We start from the raw sequence: 23,179 nt of genomic DNA on the forward strand, positions 1-23,179 counted from the left end.
TGCTACCTTACAATGTGTACGGTGCTGCGAGGGGCCGCTCTCCCGGCGGCTTACTTTCCGTTTCCTAATTTCCGTGAGCCACAACTCCATCTGCTCCACTTCTACTGGGGAAAAGGGAGCGAGACAAGCTGCTTTCGGCCCTTATCGGGGAAACGCAGTGATCTCCGGAGCTGCATGAGAGTAAACATGACGGAAGGCTGATTTACGGTTTGCATTGTTTCGAAGTCATTAAATGAGACTGGTTTCGTCATCGTGTTGTTGTGGAGGGTGAGAGTCAGCGCTGTTAAGGCCTGCAAATGTTTGTGTGTGTTTTTTTCTCCCCCTCATCAGTCTGGATTTAAAAGCATGCTAAATATAGGTGGTAATCATGTGTGCATAATGAGGCACTGCAAACGTAACAAACGGGGCAAAAAAGTGCTTTAAAAAGGTTTTGAAAAGCGAGTAACATTTCAAGCAGGGTTAAACAAAGAGCACAATGGTGGCAAATCCAGCTGTTACCAGACAACCACTGGCCACCGTGCTCTTTGCGAGTTAAATCCCTTTTTTTTCCACCCAAAGGGGGGGGGGGGGGAGCTGGGTGGATGGCTTTAGAAAAAGGAAAGGAGGGAGAGGAAGGGGTGTTGTTGCATTCACGAGCATGTGAGAAAAGTAGGAGGAATCACTGTTCATATTCCGACAAAACATCCACTTTGGCTTTCAGGGCGGTGATATTGTAGCAAATGGAGTTACATCCCTGATCAGGAGTCAGTTGTAGTTAAAAGCCCATTTTCATCATTTCCATAATCAATAACTTTGTAATTTTAAATGAACCTGGCTTTGTGCATGTTGGCATTGTCACTGTCAAACAGGAAAGGGACTTCCTCAAACTGTTGCCACAACATTGAAGGCACACTATTGTACAGGCAAGTCATTTACCATAGCATTGACATTTCTCTTCCTGTAGACGACATATGTCATACCCGTCAGCCGTACCGATCGTCAGTGGCCCGCGTTCGGCCGAAGTGGGCAGTATCTGGCCCCAACCTAAAATGAGTTTGACACCCCTGCTGTAAACTAATGGGACTAACATTGGAGACTGTTGCCAACACCTTCACAGAGAGTCTGTGGCATTACATAACAAGCTGGACCAACTATCAACAGAATAAAATTCCGTCACAAATGTTGATTTATCCAATGAGATTAAAGTCTTATTGACAAAAGTGACAATTGCAATTTAATGTGATACCTCTTTCATCAAATGTGTCTCTAATAGGGTGCCAAAAAATACTTATATCAAGAATAGACATTGTTCTATTATGTATGCTTGCGTGCGTTTGTGTGTACATGTTGTGCAACCATTTCCCCCTACACCCCTTAAACGCAGCATGAGGGTCACGTGAGATACTCCCATAATAATGCAGTGACGTGGTCGAGTTCGTCAGTAGAGCGGTGTCTGACAGGCTGCCTCCCCGGGATAACAGCTGCGGTGCGCGGCTGGGAAATCTGACAAGAGGTCGGTCAAAGACTTGAGTGGAGCAAAGACACAGGGAGGTGCAAAAAAACAAAAAAGCCTCTTGACTGACAAAACGAAGCGGGAAGGAAAGAGCACACGACTGCTTTTTTTTTAGTTTTTTGTTTTTGTTCACGGCCGAGCCTCGCAAAGGACCAGTCGCATCCCGGCTGCTGCGCCGCTGTCCCTCCTCGGAGCGGCTCGAGCTCGGGATAAGACGTGTGTGGATGCTGCGGGGCTTTCTCCTGCGTGCTTACTTCAATTCGCGATCGAGGTAGTTCGAAACAACAAGGAAGGGACCAGGAAAAACAACGGCGAAACAGCGAGGGGAACAAGCCAAACGTGTATTAAGTGAGGTGAGGTAGACCGCGGTAGGCTGTGGCGAATAACGGACCCGCGGAGCCGGAGAGGGAGGAGAGGAGTCGCCGCGGCGGGAGGAGAACCAAACACCCGAGCCTGCGGGGATGAGGACGAGGAGGGACGCCACACATACCGGCGTGCCGGTGTGATTTAGTGCAGAGGGAGCTGGAGGAGGAACCAGGTACCCAAAAGCGCGGGTTGTTTGCAGACCAAAGAGACGGCGATGGCGGGTAGAGGCACCGGGGCACGCGCTCTCTGACAGCCGACCGCAGCCCTGTCAGCAGCCGCAGCACCATGGGGAGGAGGAGGTACGCAGAACTGCACGGCTCATCACTCCTCAACATCCTCATTATTCATTTAGCCTTCCCCGCCCTGCTCTCCCCTCCATTAGGCTACAACCAGCCACCCAGCCCTCCCAGCCGCCTGGGTATCCATCCATCTATCAATACATGTATCCATCAATGCCCTTCGCTGTCCCAACATCCTTCATCTCCTTTCCATTAGGTACTTTCTGGAGCCCCAGCAGCTTCCTAAAATATTGCAAGGACAGTCTGTCTGGCAGGTGTTCAAGGCATACCTGCCTCTTGAGCGTCGGGAAAATACTTTTAGTTTGCATTACCATCACCCGCTGAGAGTTAATGTTCATTATAGCTTCCGTTGAGCCTAAAGCTGATCAGAGATATCCGAAGAAACTGGAAAAGGGGCTCAATACGTACTGTAGCCGATTCCTTCACACAGTTAAAGTCGAGGAAACCTCTCGTTGGACCTGCCAACAAGCCGGGCCATGGAGTTCCCATTGATCAAGTTCAATTAACTTCATCACGTCCAGCCGCTTGAGCTATTTGGCACAGTGTGTGCATGCTTACTGCTGAGATGGATATATATAAAAGCAGCTCAGCCGGGTATTCACTCTGCCCACTGGACTATGAAACTTTAATTGGGTCTAATTTTCAAACCACCTTTTTATTAACCACTGTGGCTTCTGAAGTGACAACTTGAACAAATGGTGGAAAATTGCTTCATACACAGAGTAAAACACAAATATGATTAGACTTCAAATGAATGGAAAAGTTGTCAGCAGCACAATGTGAAGGGTTGGATTTTACTCAGGCTGAGATAAAACCATATCATGGGTACTACAGCTTTAGTAGCTCAGAGTTGTCAAAGCTGTATTTCACAGAGGGGTGTTGTAGATAGATTTAGCCCACTTTTAAAAGGCTGCTGTATCCTTTGTTGGGAAAGGACAATGAATATTAACGTAACCCTGTACATAATGTGATTTCAACTTGGGTGGTGAAGGGTCCGTTCAGACACACAGACAGATTTCTCATTTCTGGGTTCCTGAAGTAATCTTTAGAGGTTTCTATCTCTGTGAACGGGTTATATGTGTGGTATTCACAGCATGCAGTGAAAACAGTCCAAACCCAAAGTACTTTTAGTGATACGCAACAAAGAAGAGTATAAAAACCCCTCCAATGGAAACTGGTTAATATTTTTAGATGAATAAAAAACTGTTTACGGAAAAAAGCCCCTGCTATTCTTGACTAATGTAGGATGTCGTGTGGAACAATTTGGAACCAGCAACTGACAACAAAATAAATTCCTCAATTGTATTGAGATGGAGGCAGAGTTGGTTTACAAAGGCAAATGGGGCTTGCTATTACCAGAGAATGAGCTAGTTCTTTTGTCATTTCAATAAATTGACCCTTTAGGGATTAGATGAGGATGTTTTTTAGATGAGGGGCCCAGGTCTGACCAGCCTGTGCTTGATGTAGGGGATTTATTTATTTTTTTAAATACACAGCTGGCTATCCAGTGTCCCTCATCTGCTCTGCGACACTAAGCGTGGACACAACCTCCCTCTCCCAACGGTCCATCTGAGGCAGGCTACACAACACATCACCCCAAACAGGCCTACACCCAAACAACGTTTTAGTTATTTTACAACACGAGTCTCACATTGGCACTGATTCATGGATAAAATGAAACGTCAGCAGATTAAACTGAAACATCTGCATGACGAACACAGCACTCCCCAGTTAGGGAACTTGTCAGCCTAAATGGAAACAGACAAAAACAGAATCAATGGAGGGTGTCACACGTCGCCCTTTAGTCTAATTCAACTGATCTCGACTGATGCATTGCAATGCAAATGTTACTGTTGGAAATAGTAAATATGTAACATTGTGAGGCAGTGGTATAACATTTGTGTGAGCTGTTGCACTGAAATCGATTGAGAGTGCTTTAACATTGTTTAAATATTATAAGCCTCACTGTATCTGGCACCACCATTGTTTTCCAGATTTTGGAAAACAAAATGGAACAAAAACACACATTCATTTACTGACTTGTCACTGATACCCAATCAAGTCATACAGACAGATATCAGTGTGCATCTCTGAAGCTGAAGGTAATGAATGAACAGTTGGCTAAATGCAATGTTCAAATGGTCGGGAAGAGTTAGTTATAAGTAAAGGACAAGAAGTTGGGATGGTTAGCTGAACTAATGGATGTTTTCTTTTCCATTAGAGCCTAGCGTGACCATAGAGAAGAAAAAGCCGATGTGAAATAATTTGCAACTCGTTGTTGTGCAGTTCAAGTCATAACAGCAGTGAAACTACGTCAGATGTGTATTGTCAACATATGCAATATTCTACAGAACGAAACCAATTTTGAAAGAGGTCTCAAAAAGACAGTGAGTTATTGGAGGTAAAGTTGCTTTCATATACAAAGATATTGGTTGGTATGGTTTTGGGCTCCAAACTCCCAAAGGTCCTTTCTCAGTGGTGGCCATTTTTATTGCGAGTAATAATTATCCAGAATCTGATAAAGCATCAAATGGACAAATGTCTTTTAGAACTTTTAGAACTGCGATCAGAAAAAAGAGAAAAATCCAGTTTAAAGTCACAAGCACCAGCTGCACCATTGTCAGAAGTCAGGAGTTAGGTATCTTTCTGATATGAATCTGATAAAGATGCCAAAAGACAACCTACTTCAAAAGTCTAAATAGTGTTGAGGTTGTTAAATAAAATAAGAAAATGAAAAAAACAGTTGTTCTGTGCCTTTTATAATAATAAAGAGGATTTTTTTTTGCATTTTAGTTGGAAAACAAAAACACTTTCAAACTGAAATGTTGATTTCTGGGAAATTATATTGGCCACATTTATTTATTTTGTAATGAAAACCAGAACGAATTAGGAAAATAATCAGCAGAATAATTTATAATACAAATAATCACCTAGCAATCATTTCTACATTACTACAAAGTATTCAGTCTCATGGCCTTCATCAACTCTGACTTTTCTTTACCCTATTGAGATTTTAATTCAACATTCAAATTCATCACGAATGCAGTGGTTTCTTGAGGATTGTTGCTCAATCCGTCAGGCATGTTTTTAAATAAAGCGGAATTCAACCTCCAACTTGGGTGAACTGACACTCCAAACGCCCCACAAATCATAGCTGTGAGTGTCTTGAGAAAAAAAAAAAAAAAAATGGTGTCACCAACACGAAGTGCGCCGCTCCGACTGAACGAAGGTCACATCCCCGTCCGACACCAGCGGAGCTCGCTTTGCATGCGTCACACGCGTTGTCGGCGTCCACACCTCGCTGCAGGGAAAAGTATCTGTCCCCCCCCCCCCGTTAACTCCGCATCTTTTACTCGGGGCTGATGTGATGACGGAGAAAGCACTCTAATGCACGCCTAGTATTTCACCGCCGCGCGTCGCTACCCCGAGCCTTACGTTCTGATTATCGACCGCTGCAGAAATCGCTGGGGCTTTAATTAGTGCTAGTGTAACTAATTGGCTTGCATAAAAAGTGACATTGATGGGAGGCGGGCAAAACGAATTAACGAGGATCGGCATTGGCACATTAAATGCAACCGCTAAACAGCTAAACGTGTGGAATGTCTGAAACTGGCCATTCATGAAAAAAAGAGAAGAAAAAATAAAAGAGAGAGTCTTCCACTCAACCATTCACGGTGGTCTGCGTGTGATGATTGTGGGTGTGTGGGCTCCCATGTCGCGTGTGTGTGTGTGTGTGTGTGTGTGTACGAGGTTATTTATGTTTATGAGCACCTCCTGGAGTGCACACTTCATCAGAGCTCACGTAACTAGATGTTCATTTAGTTGACAGGAGGAATCTCTCAAGCGCCGGCTATGCCTGGACGTAAAGTATGTTAACCTTTAAAACAAAGCCGACCCCGGCCCCTCTCGTTCTCCTGTAATTGCTTGCGCTGGGTAAGCACACTCGCCTGAAAAGGTTATCGTGTTCCTTTGCCGGTTGTCATGATGAACGAGCAAATATAGCAGAAAAATGGAAATGGGAAGTTTATGAAAATCTGCCTCGCTCCAAGCCGACGTGTAGCATTTGCGCAAAACAATGCTCTGCTTCAGTGTGGTCGCAAAATGATTAAAAAAAACAGGGCGTTCAGTGAATTAACACACTCGGCGAGAAGGGATGGGTTCGAGACTCGCACTGCGGCCACAGTGACATTCATTAGTTTTAAAGCGACCGTCTGTGGGCGCGTTTGTGTGTGTTTTTTCGGGTGCGTGTTTGTCATCTTCCAAGAACACAATGATGATGTATGTCTCTAAGTGTGTCCGTAATTATGTGTGATGGCCAAATGCATCTTCCGTGTGTGGGTTCCCACGAACACGAGAGAGCGACATCGTGCACGCTGTGTTCGCAGTTTGATCACTCGATTTGGTGTGGGGGGGGGGGGGTCTGTGAACGCCAACCCCCCAAAAAATACATTTTTGTTTGCATCGCAGTATTTGCTGTGCATGTGATTATGCGCAACGCGCGGCACATTTTGTGCTTGTGCAAACAGATTGTTTTCCCTGGCGAGTTAGAGCATCAGCGTGTGCTTATTTGGTCGCCTTTGTGCTTCCCCTTGATGCACAACTCCCCGCGGGGAACAGATGCAATCATTCGCGTCACATTTTGCACGCTTTGGTGCCAGTTTGCGCGTCTCCTTTGCGCGGCCCTGCGTTCGTGTCTGTGGTGGAATATCAGGCAGCCTGGGCGGTCTCGAGCAGACAGTAAGGCAGCATTCTGTTGATAGGCCGAGGCCCGGAAGGGGAATGGCGGGTGAAGGCCACTATCGCCCAAAGGCCGGCTCGTGCTTGGCGCCGCTGCCTGCTGGACCCCCGAGAACTCCTCTTGACAGATGCATCTCCTCCCTAGCCTGTCGACGCGCGGTCGGGGGCTGATGACACTCGCTTGCCCGAGCGGCTCGGTGTGGCGTTAGCCGGCGTCACGTTGAGCAAACCTGCAATTTCTACTTCTGCCCCCGGGCGTTATGCTGAATAATGACATGCGAGAAACACCACCGTCCCACCATGCCCCAGACCACCAGCTCATGGTTTCAATTTGAGGATTTCTTGAGCTTTTTACAGTTGTAACCAATACATTTATGTGAAGATCAACGAAATGATGATCAGATTTCAGTTAATTATATATACAGTGCAATTGATTTATTTTGTTATACACATATATATATATATATGTTTATATTTCCACAACTAGGCATACACGAATGCACCTTCTTTCATCTTATTTACAGCAACAATCTTTACTTATGCCAGCGACCTGCTCCCAAAAGTGTCTTCTGAATCTCACATTTCTCAAAGCCACTCTCATTGATTGATTTGTCCTTTTCAAAATGTTAAGTCAGCTTACAGAAGTGCCATTTACCACCGTGGGCTCCGCATCCGCAGAAAGCGCTAATTGGGGGCTTTGCATCTGGAAGAAGTCATTTAGAAATATAGTGTGTGTCAAAACAAACCATGAATAAAATGATTAAGAAATACGCTCGGTTCTTCCCACAAGTACATCGAAAAATACATCTGCAACGCAGACAATTGACAGGAGGTGCTTTTCAGACCAGAACTGTTTTCTCATGTTTTTTTTTTTTTCTTTGTTTCAGCTCAGAGAGAGTAAACATAGAAGAGGTGACCCTCATCATCTCCTGAAGGAGTCTTTGACTACAGTGCCAGGGACGAGCCAGGAAGAAGCCTCCATGGCCAGAGACTCATCGCCTTCTTAGCTCCACCGGGAGCCCCTTTAACCGCCCTGCGAGCTGCACTGGGGGGCTCAAACGTTCCTCTGACTCCGCCTCGGGGGGGGGGGGGGCTCACTCCAACCCATCTGCCAGCTCAGATAACCCTCTGACTGTTGGCAACCACATGTTTGAGGCGATTGTGTGTAGCCGCCGCCCATTTTCGAGCAGCAACCGCAGCTTCCTGCGACGCAGATCTGCACCATGCAGTGGAGACGGCGCCACTGCTGTCCCATCAAGATGACCTGGACCATCAAGCGTTCGCTCTTCCGGACCCACGTGGCCGGCCTCTTCTCGCTGGCTCTGCTCTTCACCCTCTGCTTATTTTTCAGCCAGCAAGACTGGCTGCCGGGACGCAGCGGAACGCGGGAAAACCCGCTGGCCTACACCGCCAGGGGCTTCCGCAGCGCCAAAGGAGAAGCCAACCAGAGCAGCTCCCTCAGGAGCCTGTGGAGGGAGACGGGGTATGTGGCACCGAAACCTCTGCTCAACCTCAGCTCCCAGCAGGCGGATGGGCCGGCGGGGGAGACAGCGGGAGGTGGAGGAGGGGCGGCAGGAGCCAGAATGGGCGTAATGGGGCTGGGGGACTCTATGAGCACTAACAACAGTTTGCAGAAGGAGATGGGCGTGGGAGGGAGGCTCAGCGCTCAGCCCTACCGCTACATCCTGAACGAGCCTTCCAAGTGCAGGGAGAGCATGCCCTTCCTCATCCTCCTCATTGCTGCAGAACCTGGCCAGGCCGAGGCCCGCGACGCCATCCGCCAGACGTGGGGCAACGAGAGCATAGCGATGGGCCTGGGCTTTGTCCGTCTTTTCCTGCTGGGCACGGGGAAGAGCTCAGACACCTACCCCCAGAGCAGCATCGAGGAAGAGAGCCGCGTTCACCACGACATCATCCAACAGGACTACCAGGACACTTACTACAACCTGACCATCAAAACCCTGATGGGCTTGAACTGGGTGGCCACCTATTGCCCACGCGCCGCCTATGTGATGAAGACGGACAGCGACATGTTTGTCAACACGGAGTATCTCATCCAAAAGCTGCTGAAGCCCGAGCTGCCCCACAAGCAGAGGTACTTCACCGGCTACCTGATGAGGGGCTACGCGCCCAACCGAAACAAGGACAGCAAGTGGTACATGGCGCCCGAGCTGTACCCGAGCGAGCGCTACCCGATATTCTGCTCTGGCACGGGGTACGTGTTCTCAGGGGACATGGCGGAGCTGATCTACCAGGCCTCTCTCAGCATACGCAGGTTGCACCTGGAGGACGTGTACGTGGGGATCTGCCTGGCCAAGCTGCGCATCGACCCGACGCCCCCTCCCAACGAGTTCCTGTTCAACCACTGGCGGGTGTCTTACTCCAGTTGTAAGTACAGCCACCTGATCACATCGCACCAGTTCCAACCCAATGAACTCATCAAGTACTGGAACCACTTGCAGAGCAACAAGCACAATGCCTGCATCAACGGGGCCAAGGAAAAGAACGGCAGGTACAGACACCGAAAGTTTCATGGAGAGAGGCCTCCGTGATGCCACCTGTGACGACCACCCGCCTCACAAGGAGGGAGGCGGGCACACTGTAACTACAGCCGAAAGGAGGGCGTATTGAAATCAGCACTATACACTATATGGGGAAAAGCACATTGATTTTGGTATTATGGTGTACAGTTGATCTGAACTATTTTTTTAAGTTGAGAAAAAAACAAAATGTTGAGTATTGTAAACTTGTTAAGCTGTTTTTAAACGAAGGATTGGAGGAGAGGTTTGCGATGTAGAGCTCGCACACACAAAAAAAAGTGCTGCTGCTCGAGAGTGGCGTCTATGATACTTCAGGTGACAACAGTAAAGTTTCAATACATTTACAATACGTTACAGTTAATGTGAGAGCTCTTCTTGAAAGGGTAGTACACTATGTCGCACTCTTCAAATCTAAAGAAAAAAAAAAAATGAAGCCACAATTGTGTTCATACAGACAAAGGGAACTGCACTTGTAATTTTGTTGACATCTACACTACCTAAATATGAATGAAGTATCTTTGACATTGATCAGTTATGCTGCCCTTTCTCTCAGTGTTTACTTTACAGATTTATTAAAGAATACCACACTAAAGGAAAGGTTTATCCTTCATACACTGTATTTTGTTCGTAAAAAATCGACACCAAAACACTCAAGTCACGTCGGAGATGGCTGAGATTGTATTTTTTAAAGCTTTACATTACGAGTATGACTGCACCTGAGCAAATGTGCAACAAATTCATTAACAATTAAATGTACTGAACTAATTGTGTTTGCAGTTGTGTGTGATTCATCTGGTGCTCTGTGATGCAATCAAGCAACTAAAGTGTAATTACTGACTATAGGCAGCAAATATGGGGCAGGAACATAATTCAATGTCCCTGTGACCTGTTTTAAAGGCACAGTTTCTAAATACGGGCAGAGTGTATTTCTACATAGATTGAGAGTTTCAACATTTTACAAAAGGGAGAAGTCCCCCTTTTGACATTATGGTACCTTTGTGTTATTCGGTGATTCACCGGTGTGAAACTAAAGTCTAAATACTTCACATGCCATTTCTTTAGGGAAGGATGTGCTCCAAAGCATTCCTCCTTCATTTATTAAGAGAGCTCAGACTTCCCTGCTCACCTCTTTCAATTTTATCAGCACTTTCATGACCACCAGTGGGGGCATTTGTTACTAAAATGTCTAAAAACATAATTCTGAATAAACCAGGCGAAAAAAATGTATTTCTTCCTAAAAACACAGTCACTGATCACTAATAGAGGGTATGGACTATTCAGTGGACCTTAGAGAAATGCATTGACTTTCAAATAGAAAAGTGAAACATTCAGATAATCCCAGGTTGGGTAGAAGCAATGTGAAGACAATCAGGCTGAGTGATGAGAAATGAATTATACATTGAACCCTTCACTGTCCTCTGAGAATATTAAAAATCCGGCTGCAAAACACCCAAGTTTAGATTTTAATTAAAAATGAATGCATATGATTTTGAAAGGCTGCCAGTATTACTCCAGATGGAACTGCCTGTGTGTGGGTGTGTGTGTGTGTGTGTGTGTGCCAGTGTTGGAGTGTGTGTTGTGGGGGAGGGAGGCAATAAACAAATACATGCAAGAGTGCTTAGGGCCAGCAACCAGAAACCGCATATCAAATTGGGTAATGACTTCAAATAACCTATATCAGATTAAGGCAATTTGGATAAACTAATGGAAAGCCTGGTCACCTGCACGTCTGTCCCGTCTTTTTTAATCGCCTACACGTTTGAGCATTTCTACTAAGGGAGCCATAAAATGGGTAAAGTTTCCACAATGGTATATTTAAAGCCCTGTCACTAAGCAGAAGGGTTTTAGGGCCGGAAAAAGCTGAAAGGTAAACACAGCAGAGGGAGGGACTATCAAGATGTTCATCTCAGATAAAGAGCCACGAGCACAGAAACAACAGCTTCATGTGTTACTCGGTAAACAGTCGTGAGAGAGATTACACCATGTTTCCAAGGTCAGTTCAACAGTTATCTACAGGGAGACCACATGTTATAATATCTCCAAACAACAATCTCTTAACAACAATTTTAACATTGCACCAACTGATTACAGGAACTGGGTCACTGAAGATTTAAAACCGTTTTATAGTTGTGTATATATTAATTCATGAAATATACAAATACGTACAAAATTAAGTCAGATTTCATCTTTTTAAAATAATAGCAAACATGTCAGGTGAGTTGTAATAACGCCATACATACTTGCTTCACTCTTCATTAAGGGCAGGTTGATAATAAGACAACAAATGGCAAGACTGCCAACAGCCAAATCATTGAGAAGTACGAAATCATCATCTGAATCCATAAACATGAAACCTAATAGTTTACTACAAACTCTGTGATAAATGTCCTTGAATATGAAATGTAATGTCCACGATAACTGCACGCTTTTGTGCCCCCTGCTGCTTTACTAACGTGACTTTGGTATGGACTGAAAGGTTGCAGTGTGAGCATGATATGAAATATCCACTTTTCACTAACAATGCCCCGTACGTCTCACATAAAACCAAACATTTTGGTCGCCACAAAGGAAACCAAGGAGATCCCATTTCCCGGGTCAAAGACCCTTCCATTCCAGCACAAATCGTCCAAGGTATTCATCACCCTCCCATTAGTGATGATTAAAGCCATGACTCAAACCTTGGGAACAAGGTTTTGGTATCATTCATGCATGTCCATATGCAATCAGAGCCCCAGATTACCGGCATCCGGCCGCACTCAGCCCTTCAACAAATGATGAAAACGAGGGAGAGGTCCGGGGAAGAGGTGAGATGAAAAAACCCAGGCAGAGACAAATAGACTGCTCCGCTACTGGAGAAGTCCAAGTAAAAGAGAAGAAGATGAGGAGGAAAAAAAAAAAAAAAAAAAGCTTGAAGGAGAGAGTGATGAATGAAGGGGAAAGGAGCAGTGACTGATCACTATTGAAAACCTGTGCTGCTGTAAACGTGGTATAAAAGCCTAACAGTGGAAAAAGATTGAGATGTCTGTCATGATGGAGTGGAGGCTATGGCCCGGCTTTAACATCGCAGCTCCCTGTTCCTCAGAAACCAAAAGGGAAAAAATTCACTTGAGGAAGAGACAAATCTCCTGACCTTTGAATAACAGCCAAGCCTGGAGCCTGCCCGATGGGACTACCTCTCCGTGGGCATGACTGATGAATCCATAATGGAGGGTTTGGGTGAAAAATAACTGAATTAGACAAAGAAAATGATGAATGTCACCTGCTGCAACTGCAAGTGAAAAGTATACTTTTAAAAAAAAGATTTACAAAGTAAAAATCCAGCAATTAGACTACTTGATGAAATACCATTTAAAGCCCCTACAACCCGGATCGTGAAGCTAAGCCAAACTGCAGTAACTGCCCCCTTTTCTCAGCAGCCATTGAGACACATTTCAGGAGAAACACAGCCATAATGAATGACTTTAATTATGGCCCAAGGGTGGGCCAGGCCCCCGGTATCGTGCACAGTGGCTCACCGGAATCACTGTGACAATACGAGAATTGCATTATAATTAAAACCCTCAGACTGGTTTAGCTCCATAGGGGAGTCGGTATGGATCCTCTCAATTCACACGCGGGCATCAGCACACATGTCGGAAAAAGTGAAATAAGGATCACAGCATAAAAGAAGTGAAATCAACTAGGGCTTTATTAGAAATGCCATTATATGACTTTACTTGACCTGCAATTCTATTATAACGGTATGGAACGGTTGTGGATTCCAGCCTGAGAATCTATGACAATTGAGGTTGGATTCAAAAGCGTCAACAGGTGTGTGGTGGAACAGTGCATGGAGATAGCAGGAAGGCTGAAGTGTGGAGGATCCTCAGTTCAAACCTGCTCTCTCAGAAGGAGGGTTTGGTTGCAGTCAGGGCTTCAAACTGTAAACTTTGAAACAGTTTTGAGGTTTATTAAACAATTCCAAGGTCTAATATGAGAAACGGACACAATGAGGCATGTGCTTGAATAGCACAAGGGACCAACTAAAGGGCTGCAGGCTCCAACCTGCTGTCTGAGGTTGTGGGTTCATGCCCTCTTCATGCAGACATCACTTTGCAAGAGTTTTGAGGTTTGAGTAGCAGTCTCAAGGTTAAATACGAGAAACAAAAATTTAATTTGTGCATGGTGAGGTAGTACAGCGGAAGAGCTGCTGCCACAAGCCTGCACTGCATTTGAAGGTTGTGGGTTCAAGCCCAGTCTTGGGTTTGAGCCTTTGCCTTTACTTCAGGTTTGAGTAGCAAGCTCAAGGTTAAATACAACAAACAAAGGGTAGTTAGTGTGTGGTGAAGTAGCAGAGTGGAAGAGCTGCTGCCACAAGCCTGCACTGCATTTCAAGGTTGTGGGTTCGAGCCCAGTCTTGGGTTTGAGCCTTTTGCTTTACTTCAGGTTTGAGTAGCAAGCTCAAGGTTAAATACAACAAACAAAGGGCTGATTTGTGTGTGGTGAAGTAGCACAGTAGGAAGAGCTGCTGACATAAGCCCCTGCACTGCACTTGAAGGTTGTGGGTTCAAGCCCAGATGTGGAAATAGCATTTAAAAGAGTTTTAAAGTTTAACTCACATGCTCAAGGTTAAATAGGAGAATCAAAGTTGCCAAAATGTGACCAGGACTGGTAGTGTAGGGGTGCAAGCTAGAGCCCAGAAGCCTCTGTGCGCACCGCCAGTGGGTTCAAATCCCGCTCGTGCCAAGTCTTGAGCACACTGCCGCGGAGGTAGTAGTGGGGGCATTGTCCCCACGGTTGTTTCAGAGAAGTGAACCCTGGGGGTTATGCAGAAACACAAGGCGCGTTCACTTGAGTTATGATGGCATGGTCAAGAATGATGAAGAATCTTTTGCTGACGAATTGAATTTGATGTTAATTGCTTTTGCCTTTTAGCACTTATTAGCCATGCTACGTAGCCTATAGGGTTCCACCTTTTTGACGGGAGATGAGCAGATGTGTCTCATTCAGTGGTCACACTGACATGAAACTTATTACAGCCTCTGAGGGCATTTTCACATGTTTGTCTACTTCAGGGCATCCCGTGGACAACCTTAAACTGACAGTCTGGCACAGGGTGTAGATTTGTTCACCCTTTTTAGTGCATCCACCCTCCAATTCTCTGTTACATTCAAATTCAACTCACTTGTGCCTTTACCAATGCAGGAAGAATGAATAGCATGGTTGATCCTCCAAGATGCAACAATTGATTATATGAAATATGATTTTTTCTAAATGTCAGTTACCCAAAACTAAAAAATGATTTAGGAAGAGCCACCATGTCCCTTGAGGGTTGAACCCAGATAAGGTTTAAAGTACAGAAATTTGGGGCATTTGGCATTAGTGACAGGGACGTGTAGGTTGCTCCATCTAAGATAATTCCAGTCATGTCATGGGAAAAAATATATTGTGAAAAAAGTCAAAATATGTAGGGTCAAAAAATGTCACAGAAAAGATTTTTTTTAATAGGTAAAAAATTATTATAAAAAATATATATATATATATATTATTAGGGCCGGGACTCAATTAAAAATATTAATCTAATTAGAGGCTTTGTAATTAATTAATCAAAATGAATCGCATTTTAATTGCATAAATATTTGACCTGAGAACAGTGAAAAGTAAATGGGTCCTTGTACTCGTAGTCGGGCTAACGTCCACGCTAGCTGCTAATCGTTTTGCGTTGAGGTGATACTTGAGGCTCGATGCGAATTCCTTGTTGCACAGCTTGCACGCAACCATGCTCTTATCGACGCTTCCATCCGTGTGATTATTATAAGATTTCCCATTCACGAGGCCACCCGACACGGTCTCGTCAGCTTCTTCGTTCATGTTCACTGTGATTTGGTGTTGTCTGAAGTCATGAACGCTAGTTGGTGCTCCAGTATAATCGGTCCTCCGAAACTCATCCAGTGAGAAACGTTCCACGGTGCAAAAAATAAGTGTAAAAATGCGTAAAAAATGTTTGTGTTATTTTTTGTGTAATTAACTAATCTTAATTAATTAATCATAATTAACGCGCTAAAGTCCCGGCCCTAATTATAATCAATTGTCTTGATTAAGCCTGGATTTACCCTGCCATGATAGGTCAAAGGGCTGCTTCGAGTAGTGTCTGTTGTAAAGAAAGCTCAAGTTGGTGCTATAGCCGTGGATAAAGCTCAATTCACTGACAATGTTGAAAAATGTACACTGACGTTTTTTTAAATTTATTTCCATATCTAGTCAGTAGCCAAATGCAATTATTGTGGGAAAGAAATGGCCAATCAACTACTCGCTAAATGGATACAATAACATAGTATGCCACATTTTAAATAGATATAGAGACTTAGTAGTAGAAAAAAAGATCTTTAGGAAAGCCACCGGTTAAACTCATCATAAAACCAATTAAATTAGATAAAGTTTTAATATTAAGGAGATAGCAAAATACTGCATGAAATAGTTGCATCTGCTATATCTAACTCAATGTTAGCCTCCAATTCAGCTACAATTTACTTTAAAATTACACACTAAATTGAATAAATTCATCTAAAATCAATAATTGTCTGCCGTCTCAATTTAACAGGAAAAAGGCAACATCCATTGTGTCCAATCATCCAAGGGAGAGCTCCCTCATGCTTTCAGACAGATGGCGGATTTCAGCCAGGACTCAATGATGGGCGGGTGCCAGCGTTGAGCCAAAATCGATTTATATATATATCATTTGACAGTAACACTGCACATCACAGGGGAAAGGCTGGACATCTCACCTGCCAGGGCCCACGTAAACCCACCCTGTTAGCAGTTTGATGGGCTCTCTGAAGACGTGGCTGGCTGTTTGCGTTGCACTCCGCCCCCAAAACCAGCAACAACCTGGACACGGAAGACTCAACGCAGCCATCATTTCTAAAGGGTCGATTGGACAAAGGCACATACAGGAAATGAAATTAACGTTTGCTATTAAGGAATTAAACAACAAACTTTACACCTATTTACAACAGGGAATACACAGGTGCCGATGCTCCTTTAAGGAGGAACAATGCAGTTAACGACCCTGAACATAGATGAAAAGGGCTACCAAAGAGTCATTTTCAGAAAACTCCTTGGCCAATTTTTGGCCTATTTCTCTGAAATATTCTGCGGTGGACGTGCAGTAAGTTCCATGTTTCCATTTTATTCTGAATAAAAGCAGAGAGTGCCAGCTGCCGGACAGAGGAAGTCCAAGGAAAGAGACATCACAGCAGCGCCCACACTGATTGACGGGTGATCTCGAACTGCCAGTCGCTGCAAAGAAACACACCAGCAGTGAGAAATTCACACCACAGATGGTGTTAACGGAAGAAAAATAAATAAATAATCTAGTACCATGATCAGAGCGTACGGGCTTCACCATTTACGTAAACGATCTCATCATCACATTAAAAGACTTGAGTCACAACAGCCTCGTTTGGTATTGTCCTGTTTGACTCTGGGGTTCAAATGATAAGCTAATAGAGTTCAGGTTTTATTTATATGGCTTTATATTTGCTGTCGATGATATTCTACAACACCACGATGCCAATCTCTCAAACTGTAAAAAGAAAAACTTAAATGACTTTGCCGTCGTCAATGGTGAGCCGTTCCTCACGTGGAACAATTTATTCCCTATTGCAGTGACAGTACCACCCTCAGTTGACACTGTGTTAACAGCACATTTTACTTTCCCATTCCTTGGCATCAACGGGTCCCTTAATCTGGCTACTGACTCCTGATAAGAGGTTGTAGAGGGCAGCCGGCCACACGTCTCCTCCTCCTCTGCCAGGCTCATGTTTCAGACAAGGAGTTTACCCTGGCACTTTCTGCCATGACAAATGAGAACGAACCACAGGCCAGAAGAGTACATTAGTGGGTTATGTGCCTCTGAAATATAAGACTGAACCATACTTTTTCTGTGAGAAATGTACGTGCAAAATGCATTCGTGTCTGGCACTGATTTGCTCCTGAGGGAAACATTTGGATCTTGAAGCTGTTTATTATAAATAATGTTCCTCAGTTAATTACTAACTACGTATGCCTGCCCTTTGGAGCTGAAGTCCTAAAATGCAGTGTGTCTTTTGCAAAGAGGAAATTGTCTTATGCAACAATGACAATAGCAACGACACTGATTAGAAAGACCAAAACAAGCTCCATGCTGCTTATCTGCAGAGCGATAGTGATAGATTTAACTGTTTATACCTAAGAATATGGATCAGCTTAATAATAAGTGATTATCAAACACGACACTAGTAAACACTGTAAATTGGATCCACATTCCTATTTATTTAAAGCACGTACATCGTCTCATCTGTCAGCGGTTATTGCCTAAAACTTCTTTCATTTTCTTCATATTTAAGCATGTGAAAATAATCCAGCATGAATCCAAAAATGTGTCACCTGTAAAATTGATGACACAACTCAGTCGTGTCGAAAGATCCAGCGATGGAAAGCGTCCCCGGCCGACACTGGATTAAGTCTCATAGCGCTGACATCACGTTGGCAGCAGTTCCTTCATTCCTTCAATGATGTGAAGGGCTCTTATCCGCCCTTCTCTCTCATTTTTACTCCAAAAACGTTGGTTGTCGAGCTGCTTCTTTCTGGCCTCTCCGAGACACCTTCTGGAGACGTTGTTGGTGGCTGGATGTAAAACACAGGAGCACGCAGTCTTTTCCCGAAGGGCCTGATGTATGGCACAGCAAAGAGATTGTGACAGGGCGCTCTGCACATGGCGGACAGGTCTGACAATCCCGCATTGTGATTCTCCATCCTATTTGCTTAACGGCCTCGGCAAATGGAAGAAAACGGAAGAGATATTGGAGATTTTTCCGAGACAAGAGGAATTACGCAGATATTACAATGACAACATTCGGACAGAGATATTTAGCACCTCCAACGACGTAGAAGCTATTAAGCAGAAAATCAATGCAGAACTGAACATAGGGCACCAGCATGTTTTAAATGTTTTAAAGATAAAAGGTCCACCCCCCTGCCCTCCACACACACGCACACACAAATACAGAGGAATAAAGGATGTGCAGACTATAACCGTAGCACCCTCTTGCCTATTGGAGGTGATTGATGTTGTGCACTAACCTGTAACATCCAGAGTTTCATTAAAACAAAATGCACGGATCAAGATAAAGGCACAGGGGGGGCTAAATAAAAGTGTCAGCCTTGAAATTGGAAGGGTTCTAATTTAATTCATAAAAAGGACCCTTTTAGCCAAGCGATAAATTCAAGGCTTTTGTCACTTTGTTTTTTAATTAGTTTGGTAACATCAGTGATAGATTAAGGTTGGAGTCGGGATCTCTCTGCAACGCGAGCAAAGGTTGAGTAAAGCAACTCTCCAGTGTCACACATTTCCATTCTTACAAACCCAGTCTGATGCTCATAGTCCACTTTGACCTCCACCTTTTCTGCCTTGTTAAATACAGTAGGGAAAACACATCGTCCTGCATTGGCGCTGAATGTTCAATTTGTGTCATTTGGGTGTCTGTCTGAAGAAGAAAAGCCGCTGATACAGTACTTGTCAAGTTATCTCCAGCTCAAAACCCAAAGGACAACTCAAAGTTTCTGGCTCAATCACTTTTATTTGGTTTTTCTTCTTTTGCCTTGATTTCCATTGATTTGCCAGTTCAGTTGTAAACCTTAAAAGACAAAGAACATTAAGTTACCTTTCAAAATGAAACATTCACATTTAAACATTCTCAAATTAAGTTTTTAACTGGTTTTGTATCTAAATAAACATCTTTGTACTTTCAAATTTAATTAAACATTCTAGCAAATCCTGAGAATTCACTTGATGCTGCAATGATTCACCCTACTCAGTAACCCATGCTTTAAACATAAATCAGAATTTTAAACAAAAGTAAATAAAATCTTACCAACCATTGGCGTCTTTGGACCGAACCGTAGAGTAACTTGGCCTCTACTCTGCTGTGGCTGTTTAAAAAAGGGGAATGAGGACCTCTACACAGGTGCTCCACGATTACAGGGATTGCTGCTGGTGCACTCTGGGAAATGTAGTCCAGATTCAGCTCAACAGTACTCCATAGCTGCTTTCACATGAAACGGCCTGAGAGGAAGGGCCACCCGGGGATCTCCCCCGAGGAACCATTTACCTCTTTTACTTTTAACCATTTGCATTCACACTGGAAATAGTTGAAGTAACATTTGCACACATCCCAACGAGGGATCATCAAAAATATATTGTTACGAGTGACATATTCTCTCGTGAAAATCTGTTCAGTTCAATTCCATTTTTTCTTTGTATAACACAAAATCACCAATTTGCCTCAGAGGGCTATATAATATGTGCACATACAACTTCCTCTGTCCCGGGACCCTCTCATCAACACAGGAGAGAAACCTCTTGTCAGTAGGGCTGGTGCGAGGGCAAGGAGGGAGGACTCAGATGCGGAGTAATGAAAAATAAAAAGACTTTAATTGTCAAAAACTCAAAATCAAAATCACTCCAACCGAAAAAAGGACCAGAAGGAGGCACAAACACAAACAGCCAAAAACAGGGACCTGGACTTGGAAACACGAAGACAGACTTACTTGACCAGAACATCGACATGTAATGACGCCACTCAAGACAAGAGACTCACAGGGCTTAAATACACAAGGGAGGTGCAGGTGATTGGACACAGGTGGAAACAATCAGGCAATCACAGGACAAGGCAGGAAGTGAAGTTACCCAGGGACACAAGCGACATGAAACTACAAAATAAAACAAGACAAGAACCCAAACCGTGACACCTCTGGGAGAACGAGAAAGGAAGATCCCTTTGTCAGGATGGAAAAAAAGTGCAATAGATATACAGTATTGCGTGCAAATTTTTTTTTTTTTTAATATTCATATATTGGTAGTTAACTAATGATTTAAAAATTGCTGCTAATGACAGCTATAGTAGATATAGGAGATTAACACTGATAAGTGGTGACGGTGACTGTTGATTATTACACTCTTATAGTCTATGTCAAGGACTCATTGGGCCACCAGGAAGCTGTCCTGCTTTTGTTTTGCACAGAAACACTTACAACCGCCTCATTTACGCTGTGATTCACTGACTCACACATAGAGTTGCTGCAAAAAGGGATTACAGTGTTTGTGTGTTAATTATGTGAACAATAAAATAAATCTTATCATCACTTAGATTGTTGGAGGAAGATGTCCAGCTGTATTACCATACTTACCAAGCTTCTAATTAAACCAATTTGATGATAAAAATGAATAGAGTATAGAAACACTCAATATCATGGAAGATAAATAGTATACATAAGCAGATGTCACCCATTGGTTGGAGAACTGCTGTTTTGAAGCCTGTAGTTTGGCGTTTTGGCCATTTTGTTGTTGTTTTTTGCAACCAGCAGATGTAAAAATGAGAAAAGCTATGTGCTAATTGCATTTTTTGATGCAACTGACCGGTCCCAGAACAGTCCCACAATGGACAAGGCTGTGGTAGTAAACTATCAATCACAAGGTAGACTCCCCTAAAAAAAAAAAACTCTCTCTATTGTCTATTTAATCTAAATGGGAAAATTAGAAAATGGACATCATGCTGTATTGAAGAAGACTTGAAACTAGCTATAACACAAACTCATGTTCACATTATTACCGAGGTAATAAATCAAGTGAGGTTTCCGCCCGTTTAGAAGTGAGAGCCTCGGTTAGTCCTCCTCTGTGTGATTCCTTCCTCCACTCTGTCTGCCATGTCCCTGCGGCTGCTTATATCAAATTCAAAAGCCTGCTGCTAATGCCGATGTCACCTTGTATTGTCCAGTTTGCAGCCGCGCCTCACACACCGGGCCTTTTCCCTTTGTCATAGCTGGCAACTCTGCCTTCCCTACTGTGGCCTGGACACTACTCCACAGGCTCTAAAGCTGTTCTACCTCACCCCCCCCCCCCCAAAAGGTTCAGTGACCTTCCCGAAGTCTCTCAATGCTTTCCGTGATATGAACACATTATATTGAGTACTGCAATGAAGAGACAGTCAATTCTGAGCACCGCAATGGCAGATGGCAGGAAAATACTCACCTTTTTCAGGAGACAAAGACCTGATTCAATGCATTGAATGAAGCAGAGTGGGACTGTGGGCAGATTCCAGGAACAAGCCATGTGTCAAGGGTCAATGGCGTCTGTTTGTTAGCATCATGAAAGGACTGTAGCTTTTCCTACAACCCTGTTTTATGGAATGATACAGTGTTCCCTTTGAAAATCAATGCATTCTGACTTAAGTGGTTTTAGGTGTACGTCACCCCGCGTTAAACAGCTCTGATTCATTTGAACATATTGTGTTTCTAAATGTCAAGAGAAAAACTTAATTGAATGTTTTTTCACTGACTGAACTGAAATAGATACACCTCTAATTATGTGAACTCAGCGTCCATTGAAGCCCCGGATACGTATCTTTTGAGTGCTGTTATCTTTGCACCACTTAAAGGAGCTGCAATGCTCAATGACACGAGCATGCTTTGCTCAAATACATTAAAGAGGTTAAAGGCATTCACACTTCATTGGCCCATGTTTTGGTCCATTTGCACAGTTTTCTAACATATTTCCCAGAAAACCCCAGTCCCTTTCCACCATGACACAATTAAAACATCACAGTTCATATGAACAATTGCAGGTGGTGTGAAAAGCATTATCTGTTGAAAAGCTTCTCAGCGACAAACAGACTCAACACTTTGTGGTCGTTGCCTGGGACTATTGAACAATTTTGATGTGAAGCAGAACAGCCCGTTAAACCTCCAAAGACTCTTTATTCAGTACACCCTTCACTGGCTATCCATCCACAGCCACATTTATGAAGTGCAACTGCAGCTGCGGCTGCTACACCGACCAGGCACAACTTCCAGAAGCAATGCAAGAAGTCAAGCCTGGCTGGTCCCTGGTCCCGGCGATATTACCTCTGGAGTAAGGGGGCATCAATTGTGCTTGTCTGGAGGAACAAAGGCCTGTGTCTGCAGCAGGGGAGTATTTATTGCATTTATTTATTTCCCTCCACTTTTGCTTCAACATCCTTTCTTGGACTTTTATGAGGAACTCGGAAGGGTTCCGACGTTGAATGAAAAGAAGAATAGATGAATATGTCCTTGTTCAGTTCTCTGTTTGACACAATTTTAAAAAAAAAATGTAGATTTTGAATCTACCAGCCAGATACTTCATTGTTCATTTTCTCAAATTGAGCTTATTGACCCAAAGATTTTAAAAGATTCAGCCGAGTTGGACATTTCCTGTCACTCGCAACTGCCTTTGTATTTGGCTCTTATTTCTTAGACGGCTCTTTTTCTTCCTCTGACTACGCTTTGACCGCTCAGTGACCACCTTCCTCCGGCGCTCCATGCAATTACAAAACATGATGAATTTACTTGGAACCCGGGCTGGTGTGGTACATCCTCAGGGCTGATGAATATGATGCCGTCTGTATCTGCCAGCCCCGTTTATCTCTCAGCGCGCACGTCTTCTCATCACCATGCACAGCAACCTTTCCTTCACAAGGTTATCTTTTGCATGTCCAACAGCAGCTACAGTCAACTGTTTGAAAATGTCATCATTCTTGATTTATTCTAATGATCCAGTGTGTCTTTCTGTAAATACCCTGTACCATCAGTAATTGCTGGAAGTTGAACAGCGGAGTGTAGGCTAACTCAGGGCGCTGGGGAGGAGTACTGGAGAAGGTAAAAATGTACAGGAAGTGACAAAGCAAGCTGACAATTGGGAGGGTGGAGAT

The 23,179-nt window shown here is 43.9% G+C and overlaps 1 protein-coding gene across 2 annotated transcripts; it reads left to right on the top strand.

The window, feature by feature from the left end:
• Positions 1-1,405: 1,405 nt before the first annotated feature.
• Positions 1,406-10,200, top strand: b3galt2 (UDP-Gal:betaGlcNAc beta 1,3-galactosyltransferase, polypeptide 2). 2 transcript variants are annotated; one of them, XM_037469892.2, is made up of 3 exons: positions 1,406-2,157; positions 7,782-9,282; positions 9,357-10,200. In XM_037469892.2, coding segments are annotated over exons 2-3 (1,167 nt in total). In that variant the 5' UTR covers positions 1,406-2,157; positions 7,782-8,117; the 3' UTR covers positions 9,359-10,200. The 2 variants fall into 2 exon arrangements, with proteins under 2 accessions (XP_037325789.2, XP_037325788.2); XM_037469891.2 differs by having other exon boundaries at positions 7,782-10,200.
• Positions 10,201-23,179: the final 12,979 nt, after the last annotated feature.

This window comes from Pungitius pungitius, chromosome 7, assembly GCF_949316345.1.
Source record: "Pungitius pungitius chromosome 7, fPunPun2.1, whole genome shotgun sequence".
NCBI lineage: Eukaryota > Metazoa > Chordata > Actinopteri > Perciformes > Gasterosteidae > Pungitius > Pungitius pungitius.